At 28.9% G+C, this 18,088-nt stretch overlaps 2 protein-coding genes across 2 annotated transcripts in view; one reads left to right on the top strand and one right to left on the bottom strand.

The window, feature by feature from the left end:
• Nucleotides 1-8,764, top strand: part of LOC117183008 — a 42,919-nt gene extending 34,155 nt beyond the window's left edge. Inside the window, exons 7-9 of the mRNA XM_033376139.1 lie at nucleotides 6,867-7,179; nucleotides 7,271-7,577; nucleotides 8,328-8,764. Coding sequence (XP_033232030.1) covers nucleotides 6,867-7,179; nucleotides 7,271-7,577; nucleotides 8,328-8,498 — 791 coding nt within the window. The 3' untranslated portion in view covers nucleotides 8,499-8,764. The remainder of the gene's footprint in view (nucleotides 1-6,866; nucleotides 7,180-7,270; nucleotides 7,578-8,327) is intronic.
• A 2,706-nt stretch (nucleotides 8,765-11,470) lies between these two features.
• LOC117183007 overlaps nucleotides 11,471-18,088 on the bottom strand; it is a 31,161-nt gene continuing 24,543 nt past the window's right edge. The window contains exon 8 of the mRNA XM_033376138.1: nucleotides 11,471-12,884. Coding sequence (XP_033232029.1) covers nucleotides 12,522-12,884 — 363 coding nt within the window. The 3' untranslated portion in view covers nucleotides 11,471-12,521. The remainder of the gene's footprint in view (nucleotides 12,885-18,088) is intronic.

The raw sequence follows: 18,088 nt of genomic DNA, 5'->3' as shown, positions 1-18,088 counted from the left end.
TCCGCTGCTTTGTACAGAAATGCTCCTTTGCCTACTTCCTCGTGATTCCTGACCATTTTAAGAAGAGGGTCTCTTCCATTTGCAACTCTATGTGCTGTACAGTCGCGGAACGGAAGAATTAAGATGCATGGTTTTGTTCATGTGCATAACCTTTCTTGTCCCGATATCAAGAGATCTGAGCTCGTTCTTCGTCCATGGAACTACTCCAAATGAATAGAGTAGTACCGGGACGGCAAGGATATTCGTTGCAGATACTTTGTTCCTCGCCGACAGTATTAATATTTATATAATTTATATTTTATAGATGAAATAACATAACCTCAAAATATACGCATATCAAGAGGCGCGCGATCTATTCAAATCATGAGAATCGTCAGCATCGAAATCTGAAAATATTAAAATCCCAATCCCCTGAATTGATTTCAAAGCACTTAGCTGTTAGCAGATAGATATATAAATAGAATCGACGAAGTTCTCCGACCGGCAATCGTGCATCTTCGAGTTTTCAAATTCAGAAGAGGAGAAATGGGTTGCGCGCGCAACTCAGTCATTTACAGCGTCTCCTACTATATTCACACGGACATAGCCCTGTCATAGTATTGGACCGCATCTCGTTTCAGATCTGGGATCACTGAACTGACCAGCCGCTCGTTCGTTAGCTAGGAACGCCCTCTACCAAATCCAGTCGGTGCGCGCACGCTCCGAAGTACAGTCGCAGCGGAAGAAAATCAGGCCTATTACTTTCCGGACAAACCCTGTACTTTAGCCCGATCTGTCCTAAACACAACGTCATCTTTTTGGTATCCCATGTTAATTAACTGATCTTCGCTCAATGTATCCTCTACAGACATATTGCTTCCTTTAGTGCATTCAATTTTTTTTTTTTGAGATTCACCCACACACCAAACAGCGCACTGAGATATTTGGCACAATTTAGCCATTGTCAGTGGCAAGTTTTTTTTAAATTAGCACACACGCTACCGTGTCTTTTGAATACGCTGTGTCTCGCTTCATATCTCAAACAGCAAACGTTTCTAAGAGGTCCTGATTTATACAGACATTCAATGTTATGGATTAAATGATAGATTTTGTTGATGGGATTCACATCAGGAAATAACCGCAGAAAATACCTGTTAAATTCCATTGTCAACCCAAACAAATAACTTAAAGTGGACACTTTAAATTTCTTAGCCATTAAAATTTCAGTGATTCTATTGAAAAGTAAAATTAAATGCAGGTGTTCATCATTTTTTGGAGATTTGTCTGAGACTAAAATCGGAAATACTCTCATTGATAACCACGTTTGGAGCCGTATGAAGTACTCATCGCAAAACTGTCTCGCAGATAGACTCAAGAAACCAAGAAGCTGATGTACAGCCAAGCCGTCAGCTGACACACAAGCTATGGTTTCCCTTAAGGTATATTTTATGCCATCGAAAAGAGTGACCAGAACACCGTTTTCACTTTCCAGCTGTAGTAAGTCCATTGTTTATAAGGCCATTAATACATAATGGCTAGTCGTATGAAAAAATGTCATGAGAGTGAAAAGTTTTATTTTGTGCCATACATTATTACAAGAATTAAGAAAAAATCGATTTTCTTAATTAAGCTTTTTTGTTAATAACAATAGTTGTAAACAATAAGGTCCGGATACCGAAAATGCTATCCATGTTAATTACACTCTTTATTTTAATTTTCGGGATATAAGGCCATAAATAAATAATGGCTCGTCGTACGAGAAAATTTTAAGGGGTTAAACATTTTAATCAAGGGTCAAGGATTAATAAAAAAATTAAAATCAATTCTGGTAATTGAGGGTCATTATTTATCATTTATTTTAAATAATTTAGCAAAAGAAATCATGAACAACAAATTATATTAATAATTCTAGATAAGGCTTTCGCAACAATTTGGAGCAAAATTATGACACTGGTTGATCTGGATCATGAGCCTTAGATTAGTGGCTTCATTAGCACGGGAAACAGTGTTGTCAAATCATCAGAACTTCCTTCCGCAAATATAATTATTATTTTTTCAACCATTGTTTCCTATACTCAACACAATAAAAATATCATTTTATAGCAATCATTGTATTCTATTCTTCTAAACATTTCTAGTTTTTAAGGCAAATAGTTTAAGAACCGCTTAGACGTGAAAGTTAAAAGTGTATAAATTTCTTACTTTTGGCAGAGAAGGCAAAGAGAAAGACATATTCCTCAAATATATCCAATACTTATTCTTCTGCGTCTCTAATTTTCACTTATTCTTTTAACCTACACTAATGAATTTTAATCACGAGTCACCTTTAATCACAAAATGCACTTCTTAATCGCTACTGCGCTTGCGTCTGGGTCGCCCGATGGTTAGACACAGTCGGCGCGGAATTCAAAATAGGTATTCAATACAATTATTTTTATTAGAAAAATAGTTGTTATAAAAGGCACAATCATACACATAGGTGATATAAATTTAGATTTTAGTGAAGGAAAAAGTTTATAACAGATCCATTTTTAAGTAACAGTTTATTTTAATTGAATTGCAAAAACTATCTTACGTTTCACAAAATACATTTTAATAAACACAATTTTGGGAACTTTATTAAAATGTAAAGTTTACTGAAGCTTTCGAAACGTTTAAAAGTTTCTAAACTTTGAAATATTAGGATGAGAAAATTCAAAATATAAAAAATAAGTATTAAATATCAATATTTAACAGTATCCTTTGTGTTTCAGAGATGACGCGACGTGAGTGCAAGGAGCATTCTCGTTCCAGGTGCGAAACTGAAAATTACTGAGGGTCTATGCAGACGACAGACATAGTAGCCGCTATATATGGCGGTAAATTTGAAATTGTACAGGCTAAACATTGTCTGAATATAGAGAAGTTTATAAAAATTGTATCATTTCTGTAGTTTCACATAGCAGAATCGATAACAGTTCAATACAAAATACTAAATTATTCGAAAAAATTTAATGCTTCTTTTTAAAGAATTTAAAAAAGCTTATTTTTGTTTCACTGATCTAATAAATCTTTAAATTATAATTTTCAAATAATAATTCATCTAGCATCCATAATTACGTCTTTGATAACATCACGGCTCTTAAAAAAAAGTGTGCCGACTCCCGACCATGGGATCTAATCAGGGTTGGCCCGGCCAGTAACCGGCCGGTCCCAAACTACGTGATTCGAGAAAAATGTAGCCCGACCGGGATCCGACCAGAAACCTTGTTGTATTAGGGCCAACCGGGGAAATTTCTACACGGGATTATTTTTTGTGAAACAGGCGGGGGCGGGTAAAAGTTGCAGACCCTAAAAAAAGAATTAATTTTAAAAATATCTTTTTAACAAAGTTTTTTTTCGTTTGAATTGAAAATTATTCCTCACTTGTTCCATTTAGCATACTTCCTCAATACGAAAGACCAAAATATTATGTACAATTATAAATAATAAACAGTCAATATAAACATTGCATTAAAGATGGTGCAAGATAAATCCCCAAATTTTTTTTATCAAAGAAGTGTTCGCCATTACAATTACTCTGTGTCATACCCTCGGATCAATCTTAGAATAATGACATTATCCATCACGAAAAATCGAGCGAGATAAGATTTCTCGTAATTAGCAACGACCTATTAATATTGATCTCATCCATCATTTTCGTCTGAGCAGAATTCGAAATTACTAATCAATAATCAACTTTCATGCAGGCGATTTCTCATAAGTAGTATTATGATAAAATTTTGCAGGCATCGATCATTTACTGAAACACTCAAAAAATCTACTCGAGATCATCATTCTAGTGCTACCTTGATTATTGCAAGTCTCTCTTTATCTTAAGAGTGTCGTTCATTGATTAACGAGATTTTTTTGATGGTACGTCATTTTCTTTGATAAAATCGTAGAATATAAATGGGCACTTTCATCAGAATCTTCACAATCGTCAAAATGGCTCTAAAATTAGTATTCCTCGGTCTTCTTCTTGCCTTCGTCAATGGGGGTAAGTGTCTTGTTAAACGCATAAAAAAACTTGTGTTGGATAACAATTTCAATTAAATTAAATTAAAATTATTTTTCGATTTCAATTTTTTGAACTAGTTCACGTTTGATTCTCTTTTTTATTACCGCGGAAAGTAGTTTGATCTTATAAATTCGCGTCACTTTAATCTTATTCTATATGAACAAGGTAATAATCTTGATGCATTTTGTCAGACTGGAATCATGAAAATTAAAAAAAATTAAAATCAGTGCTATTAATTTTTACCAGTGTTCCAAATTTTACAAATATTTCTAACCCTACCCCTTCTTACTGTGCGTAATTTTAAGATAAAATCTTTGATAAACGGAATAAAATATTATTTCATTAAAAATTTTAAATATTTAAATTTATTAATTTATTTTTGCTTTAAAAAATGTCTTTTCTACTATAAAAGATGGCTTTTTAACAAATTACTTGAATTTTCAATAAAATAATTGAATTTTGAACATAGTATTTGAGTGCTCAAAATAAAAAGATAATTTCCCAACCAAAAAGTATCTTGTCTATATTAAAATTAAAAAGTTGAAATTCATAAAAAAACATCATCTTAAAAGCAAAAAGACAAATTTTCTCTACAAAAATCGAATTTTCCAAGAAAAAATATGATCTTTTAGCAAAAAATGGATTTAAAATGAAACTGAAGCATTTTTTCTCAAGAAAAAGAAGAATTTTCTACTAAAAAAGATCAAACTTAAAAAATGGAAAAGTTACATTTTCAGTTAGAAAATTAATTTTAACTCTAAAAAAAGGCTTTTCCACTAAACAGTTAAATTTCCAATCAAACACATAAGCTTCCAATCACAAAAATAAATTTTTAATAATACAGTTTTACTTTTGCCCAAGATGTTGAATTTTCAATTAAAAAAGAATAATTTTCAACAAAATAGTTAGACTTTTAACCAAAGAGATGAATTTTTAACTCAAAATATAAATCTTAAAAAAAATGATTTCTTCAAAGTCATTCAACGAAATCTTTCAAACGAAATAGTCGAATATTTGAGCAAATAGAAATGATTTTTAATAAAAAGTTGCATTTTCATTAAAAAAATTATATTTCAACTAAAACAGATCAATTTTTTTAAGAAAACATTTTTGTAAAATATATTAACTTTTCTCCTAAAAAAGATTTCAGTTGACTTTTCACGATCAAAGTATGAATTTTTAAACAAGAAATAAGTTACCACGAAGAAAATTGAATTTTCAGTCCAAGAAGACGAATTTTCCATCAAAAAGAATACCTTTTCGATAAAATTATTGAATTCCCTACCAAATAGTTACATTTTTACAACAACAGAAAAGACATTTCTTTAAAAACAGATGAATTTTTATTTAAAAAAAAAAAAACAATTTTCGAAAAAATCATAAAATTTTCAAACAAAAAAATTCAGTAAACTTTTTCAGATCAAAATATACTTTTTTTTGTTGACAAAAAATATATTTTTTCGAAAAAAGTTGCATTTTCAATTAAAAAGGACGAATTTTTTCAAACCAAAAGGACCAATTTTTAACAAAATAGTTAAATTTTTTACCAAATAGTTGCATTTTATCCAGAAATGATACCAATTTTTTCAAAGCAGATGAATTGTCAATTTAAAAAATAAATAAAACGTTAAATTTTCATTAAGAAAAGGATTCAGTTCATTTTTCAACACCAAAATATAAATTGTAAACAAAAAGTAAATTTTCTATGACATAGTTAAAATTTTAAATAAACAGTAGAATTAGCGACCAAAAAGTATGACTTTTTAAGAAAATAGTTTAATTTTCAATCAAACAGTTGGATTTATCCAGTAATGATGATATTTCTCTTAAAGCAGATGAATTTTCAATTAAAAAAAAAAAATTAAATTGAATTTTCATTCAGAAAGGAATTCAGTTCTCTTTCCAACACCAAAATATTCAATTTAAACAAAAAGTAAAGTTCCTAAAAAATAGTTAAATTTTCAATAAAACAACTAAATTTTTAACCAAAAAGTATGACTTTTCAACAAATTGTTAGTTGCATTTTTATCTGAAAAAACACGAAATTTGTCTCAAAACAGATGAATTTTAATTTAAAAAAATTTAATCTATGAATTTTAATACCAAAAAAATTTAGTTGACTTTTCCAGATACTAAAAAAGATAAACTTTTAAATCAAATAACGAAGTTTGAGAAAAATTTTAATCCAACAAAGAGTTTAGTTGATTTATCAGCTACAAATTATAAATTTAAAAAAACAGATAATGTTTTACGAAAAGAGTTGAGTTTTAACCCAAAAAGATGAATTTTTATCAAAACGGTTGAATTTTCAACCAAAAAGGTTGTCTTTAAAAAGAAAACTGTTAAATTATCATCTAAATAATACAATTTTAAACTGAAAAGATAATTTTCAGACTGAATAGGCCCAGACTGATTTCTCCAGACTTATATAGCTGTATAAAAATAAAAAAAATAAATCGAAAATTCCTTTTCCAAAAATCAGTTGAAGTCTTACTTTTTGAGTTATAAAATATTTAGGCTGGACCAATCAGGAGCGCGGTTTAAACAGACGTGCGTACGTCAGTGGGAGTCCAGCGAAGTATTATTGAGAAGAGCGCCATAGTGGGGTCAGCGAAGGAGGAACAGCGGTCTCCACACTATATTATACTCCTCCTCACGTACGCGCGACTGTTTATACCGCGACCCTGATTGGCCCAGCCTAAATATTTTATAACTCAAAAACTAAAACTTAAATTGATTTTTGGAAAAGGAATTTTCGATTTATTTTCTTAATTTCTGTGCAGCCATATAAGTCCCAACATGTGAGTCTGCACACACCGGAAATTAAATATTAAAAACTTAATTTCAGATAAACTCCGACTGGGCTTTAAATTACCACCTTTATCCAATCGTATTGTTGGAGGTGAGGAGGCTGCCGAGGGTCAATTTCCTCATCAAGTATCATTGCAATGGGGGTACCCACCCTTAAGTAAACTTAGACATTTCTGCGGTGGAACCATAATCTCCGAATCTTGGATACTCACCGCTGGCCATTGTATTCTGGCCATTCCATCATATGGTACTTTTGTGGTAAAAGGTGGAAAGCACACCATCAGTGAAACTGAAGAGACTGAACAGGCTATTGAAGTGGCCAAATCCATAGTTCATGAGCGTTATGCAGGGTAAGATTACGTTTCTGTCTTTTTGAGTACAGAAGAAGAAAATTAACGAAACTTTTTGTTTGTTAATCGGAGTATATTGATTTTATTTTAGTGGTGTTAACCCATACGATATCGCTCTGATCAAACTTAAGAAACCCTTGACACTGAACGAGAGAGTGAACACTATCAACCTTCCCAAAGCCAATGCTGAACACAATGGCACTGTTATTTTGTCGGGATGGGGATCCACATCAAATGTGAATAACGCAATCATGCCTGATATTTTGCAAACTGCGGAGTTGCCAGTTGTTGATTTAAAGACTTGCAGAAATGCCATTGAAGAACTTACAGGTCCATCTCCCTTGGAGGACACAAACATTTGTACCGGTCCACTAACTGGGGGTCAATCAGCATGCAGTGTAAGTTCTGATTACGCTTTTAGAGTTTCATTAATTCCTTTTTGTGACACTAAGTACCCAGTGAGAAGGTAGGCATTGAAATGACTTTGGTCATAGTCAAAAACGACATTGTTTCGAATTCAACACGTTCCAAAATCTGACAATAATTGAAACCATTTTGATTAATTTCAATTCACTTTTAGTTGAACGAGATGCTTCATTCATCATTGGAGCTCATCTCAAGGCATTACATTCAGAGAAATTTTCTTTTGTTTCAGAAACATTGACACAACTGGAATTTTCTCTTAAATTTGGTCAAAAAGAATTTCATTTTCCTCAAAAAGTATCTTTTTGAAGCGAACATTTTTTTACAAACTTCATCTAATCATACAGTCAAAACATTCTATTTTGTGCAGCAAACATATTTAGGTGGTTCAAAACAAAACGATGCTTTTGTTTCAAGATAACTTTTTCTCTAATCGTAACAGGATTGCTTTCAATTTCTAGCATTCTAAACAAATAAAAATTTTTTGAAACATTTGCTAAAATTAGGCAGAATTCTAATAAAACTAATTATTTTGGGATAAAATTGATTCAAGCTTATTACAGCCCAAATCGAAATCGTTTCGAATTGAAGACGTTAGCAATTTGAGGATGTTGGAAAACATTTAAATTAATTTCATTTCACAATTTTTAACGAAACCTATTATAAAAGATGAGATGCAATTATTATTATTATTATTATTATTATTATTATTATTATTTTAACAGGGTGACTCTGGTGGTCCACTAATTGCTAAGAACGAAGGAGGAGAATCAGAAGTTGTTGGAGTTGTATCTTGGGGAATTGTTCCATGCGGAAGCATTGGTGCCCCATCAGTTTACACAAAAGTTTCGTCTTATATTGGATGGATACAATCCGCAATTGTGCGAAACTCGTGATTTTATCACTTTACAATAATAAGTTAATTATAATGTGACTGACGAAAATCTTTTGATTTGTATAAATTATGTAGTTTGTAAGTTGTGTACATAATGAACAATTGACGAAAAGCTTGCGATTTGTATGAGCGGCGATGGTTATTCATCAACAATTCTTTTAATTCTAGATTAATAAATACTGTTATTGAAATCTGCGTCGTAATTTTTTTTCTTTCTTCGAACACCTTTAGTTCTCTTTATTTTTGGTGTTAACTAAGCTAATTATTAAATTGTTGGTGTTAACTAATTCAGGGTCTTATAAGTGCGACTTGAGCATTGAGGAAACATTGAAAACAAATTCAGATTGATGAGTCATACTAAAGTATTTAAAAACACTATTTTCCAGTTTCCGATTCACCTTTAATTTCATAAAATATTTTATTAAAAGTTTTTTAAAAATTAATTCCGAACGTGATTAAACCTAATTCTAAAAGAGGCTCAAGAAAACATTTTCAAAAGAACAGTTTACAACTGAATGAGTACATATTTGTTTGAGTAGATAGCTGTATTATTTTGATAAATATTTTTCATTTATTAAAAAAAATTATTAACAGGAAAAGGAAGAATTGTAGCAGGTCTAGAACAATACTGCTCAATCCTAATGATGATATCTTCAATTATTTTATAAAATCATATAGTTACTATGAAATTGTTTTAAAGAATTTAATATTTATTATACTCACTTTATTAGTTTAGTTTTAAAGCTTATAAAAATGGTAAATATTTAAATACTAAATTTTGAGAGAGAAGATTACAAAAATTTATTTTTTCAATGAATGGCATAAAAAATCGAGGTGTTATTTTTTTAGAAAAGTGAATTTTCACAATAAGTGAAATTATTAATGCATTATTAAAATGTAATTAGAAACATAATTACTACATTGCAACGATCATAATGAAAGAAGGAAGAAAAAAAAATTTTTGTGATATAAATACTTGCATAATAATTTTAATCATAAACATCATTATTCACGCGCATGTGCACTTGTTTTATGTTGATGTTCTGAAATTTTTCAAAATGTTTGTAAATTTTCTTTAAAAATTAATTTTTTTAAATAAAAAAGCCCATAAATTTTATCAGGTGTTTAAAAAAATTATTGTATTTGCTTGAAACTTTTAAACTTTATTTAAGATGTTTTAAACATTGTTTTTTTTTTAACTTAAACTTTTGAAATGTTTTCAAAACCTTTAAATCTTCTAAATGAATATTGAAATGATTCGAATTTTTCTTAAAAGTCTGAAAGATATTTACTTAAAATAACTATTTTTTATAAAGAATCAGTTAAAACTTTTCCATGAATCTTAAAAACTTTGAAAACTTTTGAAATTCTTAAAAAAGCTACTACATTTTTCCAAATATTCAGAAATCTACATTTCTTTCTAAATTTTTCAAAGTTTTCCTAAAATTAAAGTGTATAATTTGTATTAACTTCGTAAATTAGGATATTTCTATTTTCTCCATAATTGTATATTTTTTTATATTTTTTTCTCTAAATATTCATATATTTTGTTAAAAATGTAGCTACTTTATTAAAAATGCTTCTTTGTTTAGCAAAAATTCAATTATTTTGTATGTAATTTGCTGAATATTTGTCTTTTTGAAAAGACAATCATTCTTCTGAGTGAAAAATTAACGTTTTTATTGATATTTTTTTATCACTAAATTAAAATATTTTGTGAATAACTAATTTTTTCGGAAATATTTTGACAGAAACTTTCTCTTTTTTATTAAAATTTTTTTTATCTCCATAATAAAGATTGAAACTATTTTCTTAAAAATTCATATATTTTTTCCTAAATTTGTAGAAAGAGAAATTTGTAGATAGAAAATTAATTTCTTCTGTTGATAATTGAAGTATTTGGTTAGAAATTAGAATATTTTTTATTTAAAACATCAACAATGACATTTTTTGTTGAGAATTAATCTTTTTTGATTAATAAATTAAAATATTTTGTCAATGATTAATTTTTTCGGAAATATGTTGATAGAAACTTTGTCTATTTTGTATTTAAAATGTATTTTTCGAAATCAATCGGTTTTAATTGAGGATTAAACTATTTTCCTTATAATCTGTCCTTTTGGGTCAAATCCAATTTTTTATTTTAAATTAAAATCGTTTTTGAGTTCAAATATTGCCTTTCAAATCTTTCGTTGAGAAATCATCTTTCCCGGTAAAAAATTTAATTAATTAATTGAAAGTCTAACTACATTGATACCATTCCTTTTCTTTTTGTCAAACACTCAGCACTTAGGTTTGAAATTCATCTTCTTGGTTAAAAATCATTTTTTTACTAAAAATTTTTTTATTTATTTCGCTGTAAATCAATCTTTTTGAGTTGAAAATTAAACTCTTTTGGTAGAAATTCTCCATTTTTTATTTAATTAATGTTATCTTCTTCAGTAAAAAATTGAAATATTCGGGTGAAAATTCCGGTATTAATATGAAAATTCTTTTTTTTTTCATGTTAGAAAGTTAACCTTCTTGTTTGATAATTCATCTTTTCGGTTAAAATATCAAGTTTTTTCAGGATTTCAGGGAAAAAATATTTTTTATTAATGAGCCATCGAGTACTGATTAAAATTTATTTATTAATTAAAAATATATAAATACAATCACTTTTCGATATCACGGACTTATAAAGTTCGCATTATTTTATATTATAACATACAATACATTTATATATAACAAGTTTATGAATGGTCAATCATATACCAAAAATCTGTAGATGGTTTTTGTAAAATTCTTGATTTCACTCATAATCTGATTTACTTTAGAATTGATTGATCACAATTGTCGCTATTGAATATTGATGCTAATGATACATTAGCTATTTTATTATAATCACTATTACTTTAAGTGATTTCAGGATTAAATTCTCTCTTCAACTGAACTAGTGAAATTGCCACTGGTCGAATCAGTATTTTCAGTTAGCACTGGTTGAATCAGTAGTTTATGTTATCACTATTTGAATTAGTGTTTTCTGTTATCACTGGTTGAATCAGTATTTTGTGCTATCACTGGTTGAACCAGTATTTTGAGTTAGCACTGGTTGAATCAGTATTTTTTATCTCTGGTTGAATCAGTATTTTGTGTTATCACTGGTTGAACCAGTATTTTGAGTTAGCACTAGTTGAATCAGTATTTTTTATCTCTGGTTGAATCAGTGTTTTTTAGTTATCACTGGTTGAAGCAGTATTTTATGTTATCAGTGATTTAAACAGTATTTTGTTTCATAACTGGTTGAATCAGTATTTTGTGTGATCACGATTTTAATCAGCATTTTGAATTATCACTGGTTGAATCAGTATTTTATGTTATCACTGGTTAAATCAGTATTTTTATTTAGCACTGGTTGAATCCGTATTTTCTGTTATCACTGATTGAATCAGTATTTTAATTTGGCACTTGTTGAATCAGTATTTTTTAGTTATCACTGGATGAAAAACTGGTTTTCATCAGTATTTTGAGTTAGCACTGGTTGAATCAGTATTTTGTTTCATAACTGGTTCAATCAGTATTTTGTGTGATCACAAGAGTCAAGAATGAAAAGTGTCATACCTTACCAGCTGTTGAAAGACAAGCATACACCTACTTGACTACCTGCATTGAGAAACCAGCCAAACTCACTGGTTAAACTAGTCAACCTCACTGATTTAACCAATGATGTGATACATATCATACCTAACCAGCTGATGAAAGACAACGCGCCACTACTGGCAGTGAAAAGCCAGTAAACATCATAGGTTTAGCCAGTGAAAATCACTGGTTAAGCCAGTGAAAATCACTAGTCAAACCAGTAAAAATCACTTTTCAAATCATTTAATCTCACTGCTTAAACCAGTGACGAAATTCAACTGACTGAAGAAATAAATTCTCACTGATTGTCAGCGACACACTTTTGGCTGCTTCAATCAGTAATACTTTACTGGTTCATTTCAACAGATGAGTTCTAAGCAAGATATAAGAGAGGGTGACCTAGTTTCTAAGACTTTTTACTTGCTTCGGTGATCACGGTCACAGCAGCGAGCGCTTCCTTGGCAGTGGGGATGATGTACCGGGCGGGCAAAACAAATCCAAATTTACCCGTGTCCCGTAATTCAATCGTGTAGGTATACTTGATCTTGTGAATTGCCTTCGCCCAGTCATCAGAGCCACCAGAAGCTGCGTAGAGGGTGCTTGCACTATTTCCTACAGTGTAATCGCTTCCAGCACCTCCAGCTGCTTTCATTGCTGCTGCAGCTTGTTGTCCAACTCTGTCAAGATCGGTATAATCTGGTGGCACACGACGATCGTAGCCCCAAGGATACAAAATATATTGGCCATAGCTGTGGAATGAGAGAAAGGCCTGAAAAGAGAAATTAAATTAGCTGTTTATTCAAACTGATATTTGGGATAGTACTATTTTATTTTTAATCTTGGCTAGAGTCGATTTCTGGTTTAGCATTTTTGGCGAAACAAGAAAAAAAAATATGTCTTAGTCCGGACTTGAACCCCGAACGTCATCATACGTGAGTGGAGCGTTTACGAATCACCCCGCCGAGGCTGTGGTAGATCCACCCTTGGGGACCATTCATAAATTATGTTACAGATTTTTGCCGTTTATACCTCACCCCATCCCCCTCCTCCCTTAATTTACTTTTTTAAAAATTCTCCTCTTTCGGTTAAACTGAATTATTTGTTTTAAATCTATTTTTTTTAATTCATATTTTTGGTAAAAACTCAACTTTTTTGAAAAATTAAACCATTTTTATGATAATTTAACTATTAAGTTAAAAATACATTTTTTGTTGAGAAATAGTGTATTGGTGTTGAAAATTTACTTTTTTTGTAGAAAATAAGTTTTTTTTGCTTGTTGAAAAATAATTTTTCAAACTAAAAATGTAACTATTCCAATTTTGTAAAAAAAGAATTAAAATTGATATTTTCTATTTGAAAATTCAAACATTCTGTTAAATAGTTATTATTTTTCGTTAAAAATGAGTCTTTTTTGTTTGAAAAGCTATCTCTTTGGCAGAAATTGCATTTTTTTGGTTACAGATTACAACTGCTTGGTTAAAAATCAATCTCTTTTTGTATAAAGGATTTGCATTTTTTCTAGAAATTTGTATTTTTTGGTTTAATTCAACCATTTGGATGACATTTTTTAAAATAATATTTTCCATTATAAAATCAACATTTTTGTAAAAATTAAATTGATTTTGTTCTCTTTTTTGATAAATCGTTTCTTTGTTTACCATTGATAATTGAAATGGATGATCGATCTATTCTAATTAAAGATTTAGAAATATTGCTAAAACTTAATTTTTATTGTTGTTGAAAATTCGTGTTTTTAGGATGAAAATTCATCTATTTTTGTAAAAATTGAAACTTTTTTTTTGAAAATTACAACTGTTTGGTTAAAAATCAAGGTCTTCTGGTAGAAAATTTAAATGTTTTGTTGAAAATTCGTCTTTTTTGGTTAAATTCAAACACTTGAATGATTTTTTTGCGTAAATATTTAATAGAAAATAAAGCTTTTTCTTAATAAATTATGTCCACGGTCTTAAAATTTGACTGGTCAAAAATTAATTTCTTTATTAAATTCATGATTATAGTTGGAAATTTAACTATTTTGGTGAAAATACCACTTTTTTTTATTTAGAAATGCTTTATTTTTAAATAAAAATGTGTTTATTCCAGATTTTCTTTAACACTCATATTTTTTTAATTGGAAACACATATTTTTTAGTTAAAAATAACAATTTTCTTCGTTAAAAATTAATCTCTTTCGGTAGAGAATTTGAATTTTTAGTGAAATCTCTTCTTATTTTTTGTACTGTTTTCATAAAAATGTAACTATTTCGTAGAAAATAAACATTTTTTTGATCAATCATGTCTAAGGGTTCAAAATTCAACGGTTTTGTTGAAGATACATTTTTTTAATTAAAAATAAAACAATCATATTTTGTTTACCATTGATATTTAAAATTTTAAATTGACCTTTTCTAGTTAAAAAGTGTCAAATTTGTTAAAAAAGTCATTCTTTTTCGTTGTAAATTCGTCTTTTTAAGTTGAAAAATGATCTTTTTGGTTTAAAATTCAACTATTTTGATGAAAATACCTATTTTTGAATTCAGAATTAATTTTCAAAACTACAAATTAAACTATTACATTTATTCATTTATTTATTGTTTAACATTGATATTTAAATTTGAAAATTGATCTTTCCTGGTTAAAAATTCACAAATTTGGTTAAAAAGTCATTTTTTTCGTTGAAAATTCATCTTTCAGGGTAGAAAATTTATCTAGTTTTAAAAAAATTGCATCGTTTTTCGTTAAAAATAACGACTATTTAATTAAAAATAAATCTCTTTTGTTAAAAGGTTTAGATATGAATATTTGGTAGACAATTAACTTTTTTATTGATAAATCATGTTCACGGGTTGCAAATTCAACTTTTTTGTTGATATTTTTTTTTCTTTCAGATTGATAGTTTTAGTCGGAAACTCATCTTTTTAGATAACAATTCAACTACTTTGCTAGAGAATTTAAATATATTAATTAAAATTCTTCTCTTTTGGTTGAATTTAAACATTTAGATGAAATTTTTTTTTAAATTAATATTTTTGTTTTAAAATTTTAATATTTTGTACAAATTAAACTGTTTTTATGAAAATGTAAGTATTTTGTAGAAAAGAAGCTATTTTAAAATTGATATTTTAGATTAAAAATTGATCTTTTCTAGTTAAAAATTAAGAAATGATGGTAAAAATTCATTCTATTTTGTTTAAAATTCGTCTTGCTTGGGTAGAAAATTGATCTATTTATGTAAAAATGACATCTTGTTTTTTGGAAATTCGTCTTTCTTGGCTATATTCAACTATTTAGTTGAAAACTCATTTCTCTTTTTCAGCTCATCTTTTTTGTTAAAAATTTAACTATTTGATTAATAATTTTTTTATAGTTGGTTAGAAGTCAACTAAGAATTAAAATATTTCATTTTGATTTTGTAATTAATTTTTTATAATTTAAAAAGTCAATTTCTTAGTCAAAAATTCATGAATTTTGCTAAAAATTCGTCTTTTGGTGGAAAACTGATGGATTGATAAATTTATCTTTGGTAGAATAGTGATCTTGTTTGGTTGAAAATTCATCTGATTTAAAAAAAAATGTATTTTTAGCATCAAAACTTAACTGATTTGTTAAAAGGGGAATTATTTTGTTAAAAATTCGTCTCTTCTGGAAGAAAATCTTTTCTAGTTGAAAATTTTATTTTTGTGTTGAAAATGCAATACATTTTTCGACTTAAAATCTTAATAATTTAAAGTGTTTCATGTTGAATTCAAAATATTTTTATTTTATATACTTTTTTTATACTTTTACTATTTTTAATACTTTTTTCTACACTCTTTTTTCTAATCTCATCTCTGTGATACGAGACCAACAAAAATAATTTTTACCAAAAAAAAGAGACGAAAAAAAAACGAAAAAGAGTGCTGAATGTTGTACATTCCGTGCACAATTTGCAATTTTGGATTGAGGAGTGCTTTTGGGAGCAGTGACGAAAATATTTCTTTTTTTGTAATTAAAAATGAATTTTTTTGCGCCTGAAACTGGCAATACTCAGACTTTTGTGTACGCTGGCCTACCAATGTTGCCGGTTTCTGGAGCAAAAACACAATCCATTTTCAATTTAAAAAAAAACATTTTCTGGAAAAATCTCTTTATCAAAAACAGTGTAATTGCCTTTAGATCAAGTGGTAAAAATATTACGTTCAGCAATTCATCCTTATAGAGGTATGGTGGATCAAGTGAAACGGATACCCATTTGAAGCGCCTTAATGGTGGACGCCCAATATGATTGATTCATCACATTTTTTTGTTTCAAAATTCTCTGAAGGTCCTCAAAATTTCGCTGAACATTTTCTCAAGCCTTTATAAGTTATTCTAAAACCCCGAAAAAGTGATTTTTCACAAGTAGCTATAAGCGGGGGTAATTTCGGACATTTGCGGTAAATTTGAACAGCCCTAAATTCCTCAAATTGATAGGATAAATTACCCTTAAACTTTTCCAAGAATCTGGAATCAGTTTAAACCTTAAGGCGCTTCCTAGGGCCTTATTTTCAACTTAATGGCAACTTTCCTCGTACAATTATAAGTATTTTAAAGTTAATATTTTAACTACATTATCTAAAGGACCCAATACAATCCATCACAGATGAGGTTTTCGATAAATGGCCTTATTGTGGATTTTTTTTACTAATTTAAAAATATGCACATTATGCGCCTGGGAAGGAGCAAACCGCCACTGTGTGTATATCCCTGGTCAATTGAATCTCGGCGCCATCGTTTCACCATGAATAACAAAAAAATGAATAACAAATGAATAACAAAAAAATTCCGGTTAATAATATCATAGCAAATTTGGAAAACAGTATCCGAGACTTACAGCCTGACAAAAAACAAAATATCAGAAAGGAAATTACCACACTTATCTCAAATTTCATGTGTAACAATAAATTTAAAAATCAAGATAATTTACATGAAATAGAAAAAGTAGAAAAGTTCCAATCAAATAATAAGGACATTATATTTGTCAAAGCGGACAAAGGAAATATGACCGTAGCTTCTAATTTCAATGATTATAAAAAAACTGTAGAAACAATGCTAAATAATACAAATCTATACAAACAAGTAAAAACATCTTTGGCACCTTCTGTAGAAGAGAAATGTAATGATATTATTAAAAGATGAGAACAAAAAACATATATTAATGATAAAATGTCCTATATTTTAAAAACACGTGGTTCCATCGTAGCAAAAGCTTATGCTCTCCCTAAAGTACATAAACCTGTTTTAAAATGGAGAATAATAGTCTCATCCATAGGTTCCCCGACCTATAATTTACCTTCATACTTATCCAGAATTTTAAAACCAGTATCAGGAAAAACTGATTCATTTGTTGAAGATAGTTGGTACTTCAAAACCTGTCTAAAAAATCAAAAAATTTCAAATTCTTATTCCATGATTTCACTAAATGTTGTTTCCATGTTCGACAATATACCTTTAGATTTAGCCTTGGATGTTGTTGAAGAAAAATTAAATCCCAATAAAAATCTTACAAAAATTTCAAAAAATGAAATTCTAGTGGCAATAAGAACTGTTTTTAATAACACTATTTTTGCATTCAATAACAAATACTATAAACAAGTTTTTGGTTGTCCTATGGGTTCTCCCTTATCTCCAATCATTTCCAATTTAGTATTAGAAGATGTCGAAAGTAGAGCCCTTAAAAATTTAAAATTCAAACCTTTAATATATAAAAGATATGTCGACGACATTTTTGCTATAATTCCTACTGACAAAATTAATGAATTGGTTCAAACTTTTAACAATGTAGAAGACTCTTTAAATTTTACACATGAACTTGAAAATAATAATACCATACAATTTTTAGACATTTCGATTAAAAAGCACCTGAAGGTAACATTTTTACAGATTGGTTTAGAAAACCAACATGGTCTGGTCAATATCTAAATTATAACTCACATCATGAATTCAGTCAAAAGA

This window comes from Belonocnema kinseyi, chromosome 2 (genome assembly GCF_010883055.1).
Source record: "Belonocnema kinseyi isolate 2016_QV_RU_SX_M_011 chromosome 2, B_treatae_v1, whole genome shotgun sequence".
In the NCBI taxonomy this organism is placed as follows: domain Eukaryota; kingdom Metazoa; phylum Arthropoda; class Insecta; order Hymenoptera; family Cynipidae; genus Belonocnema; species Belonocnema kinseyi.
This window is presented reverse-complemented; position numbering and strand designations above follow the sequence as displayed.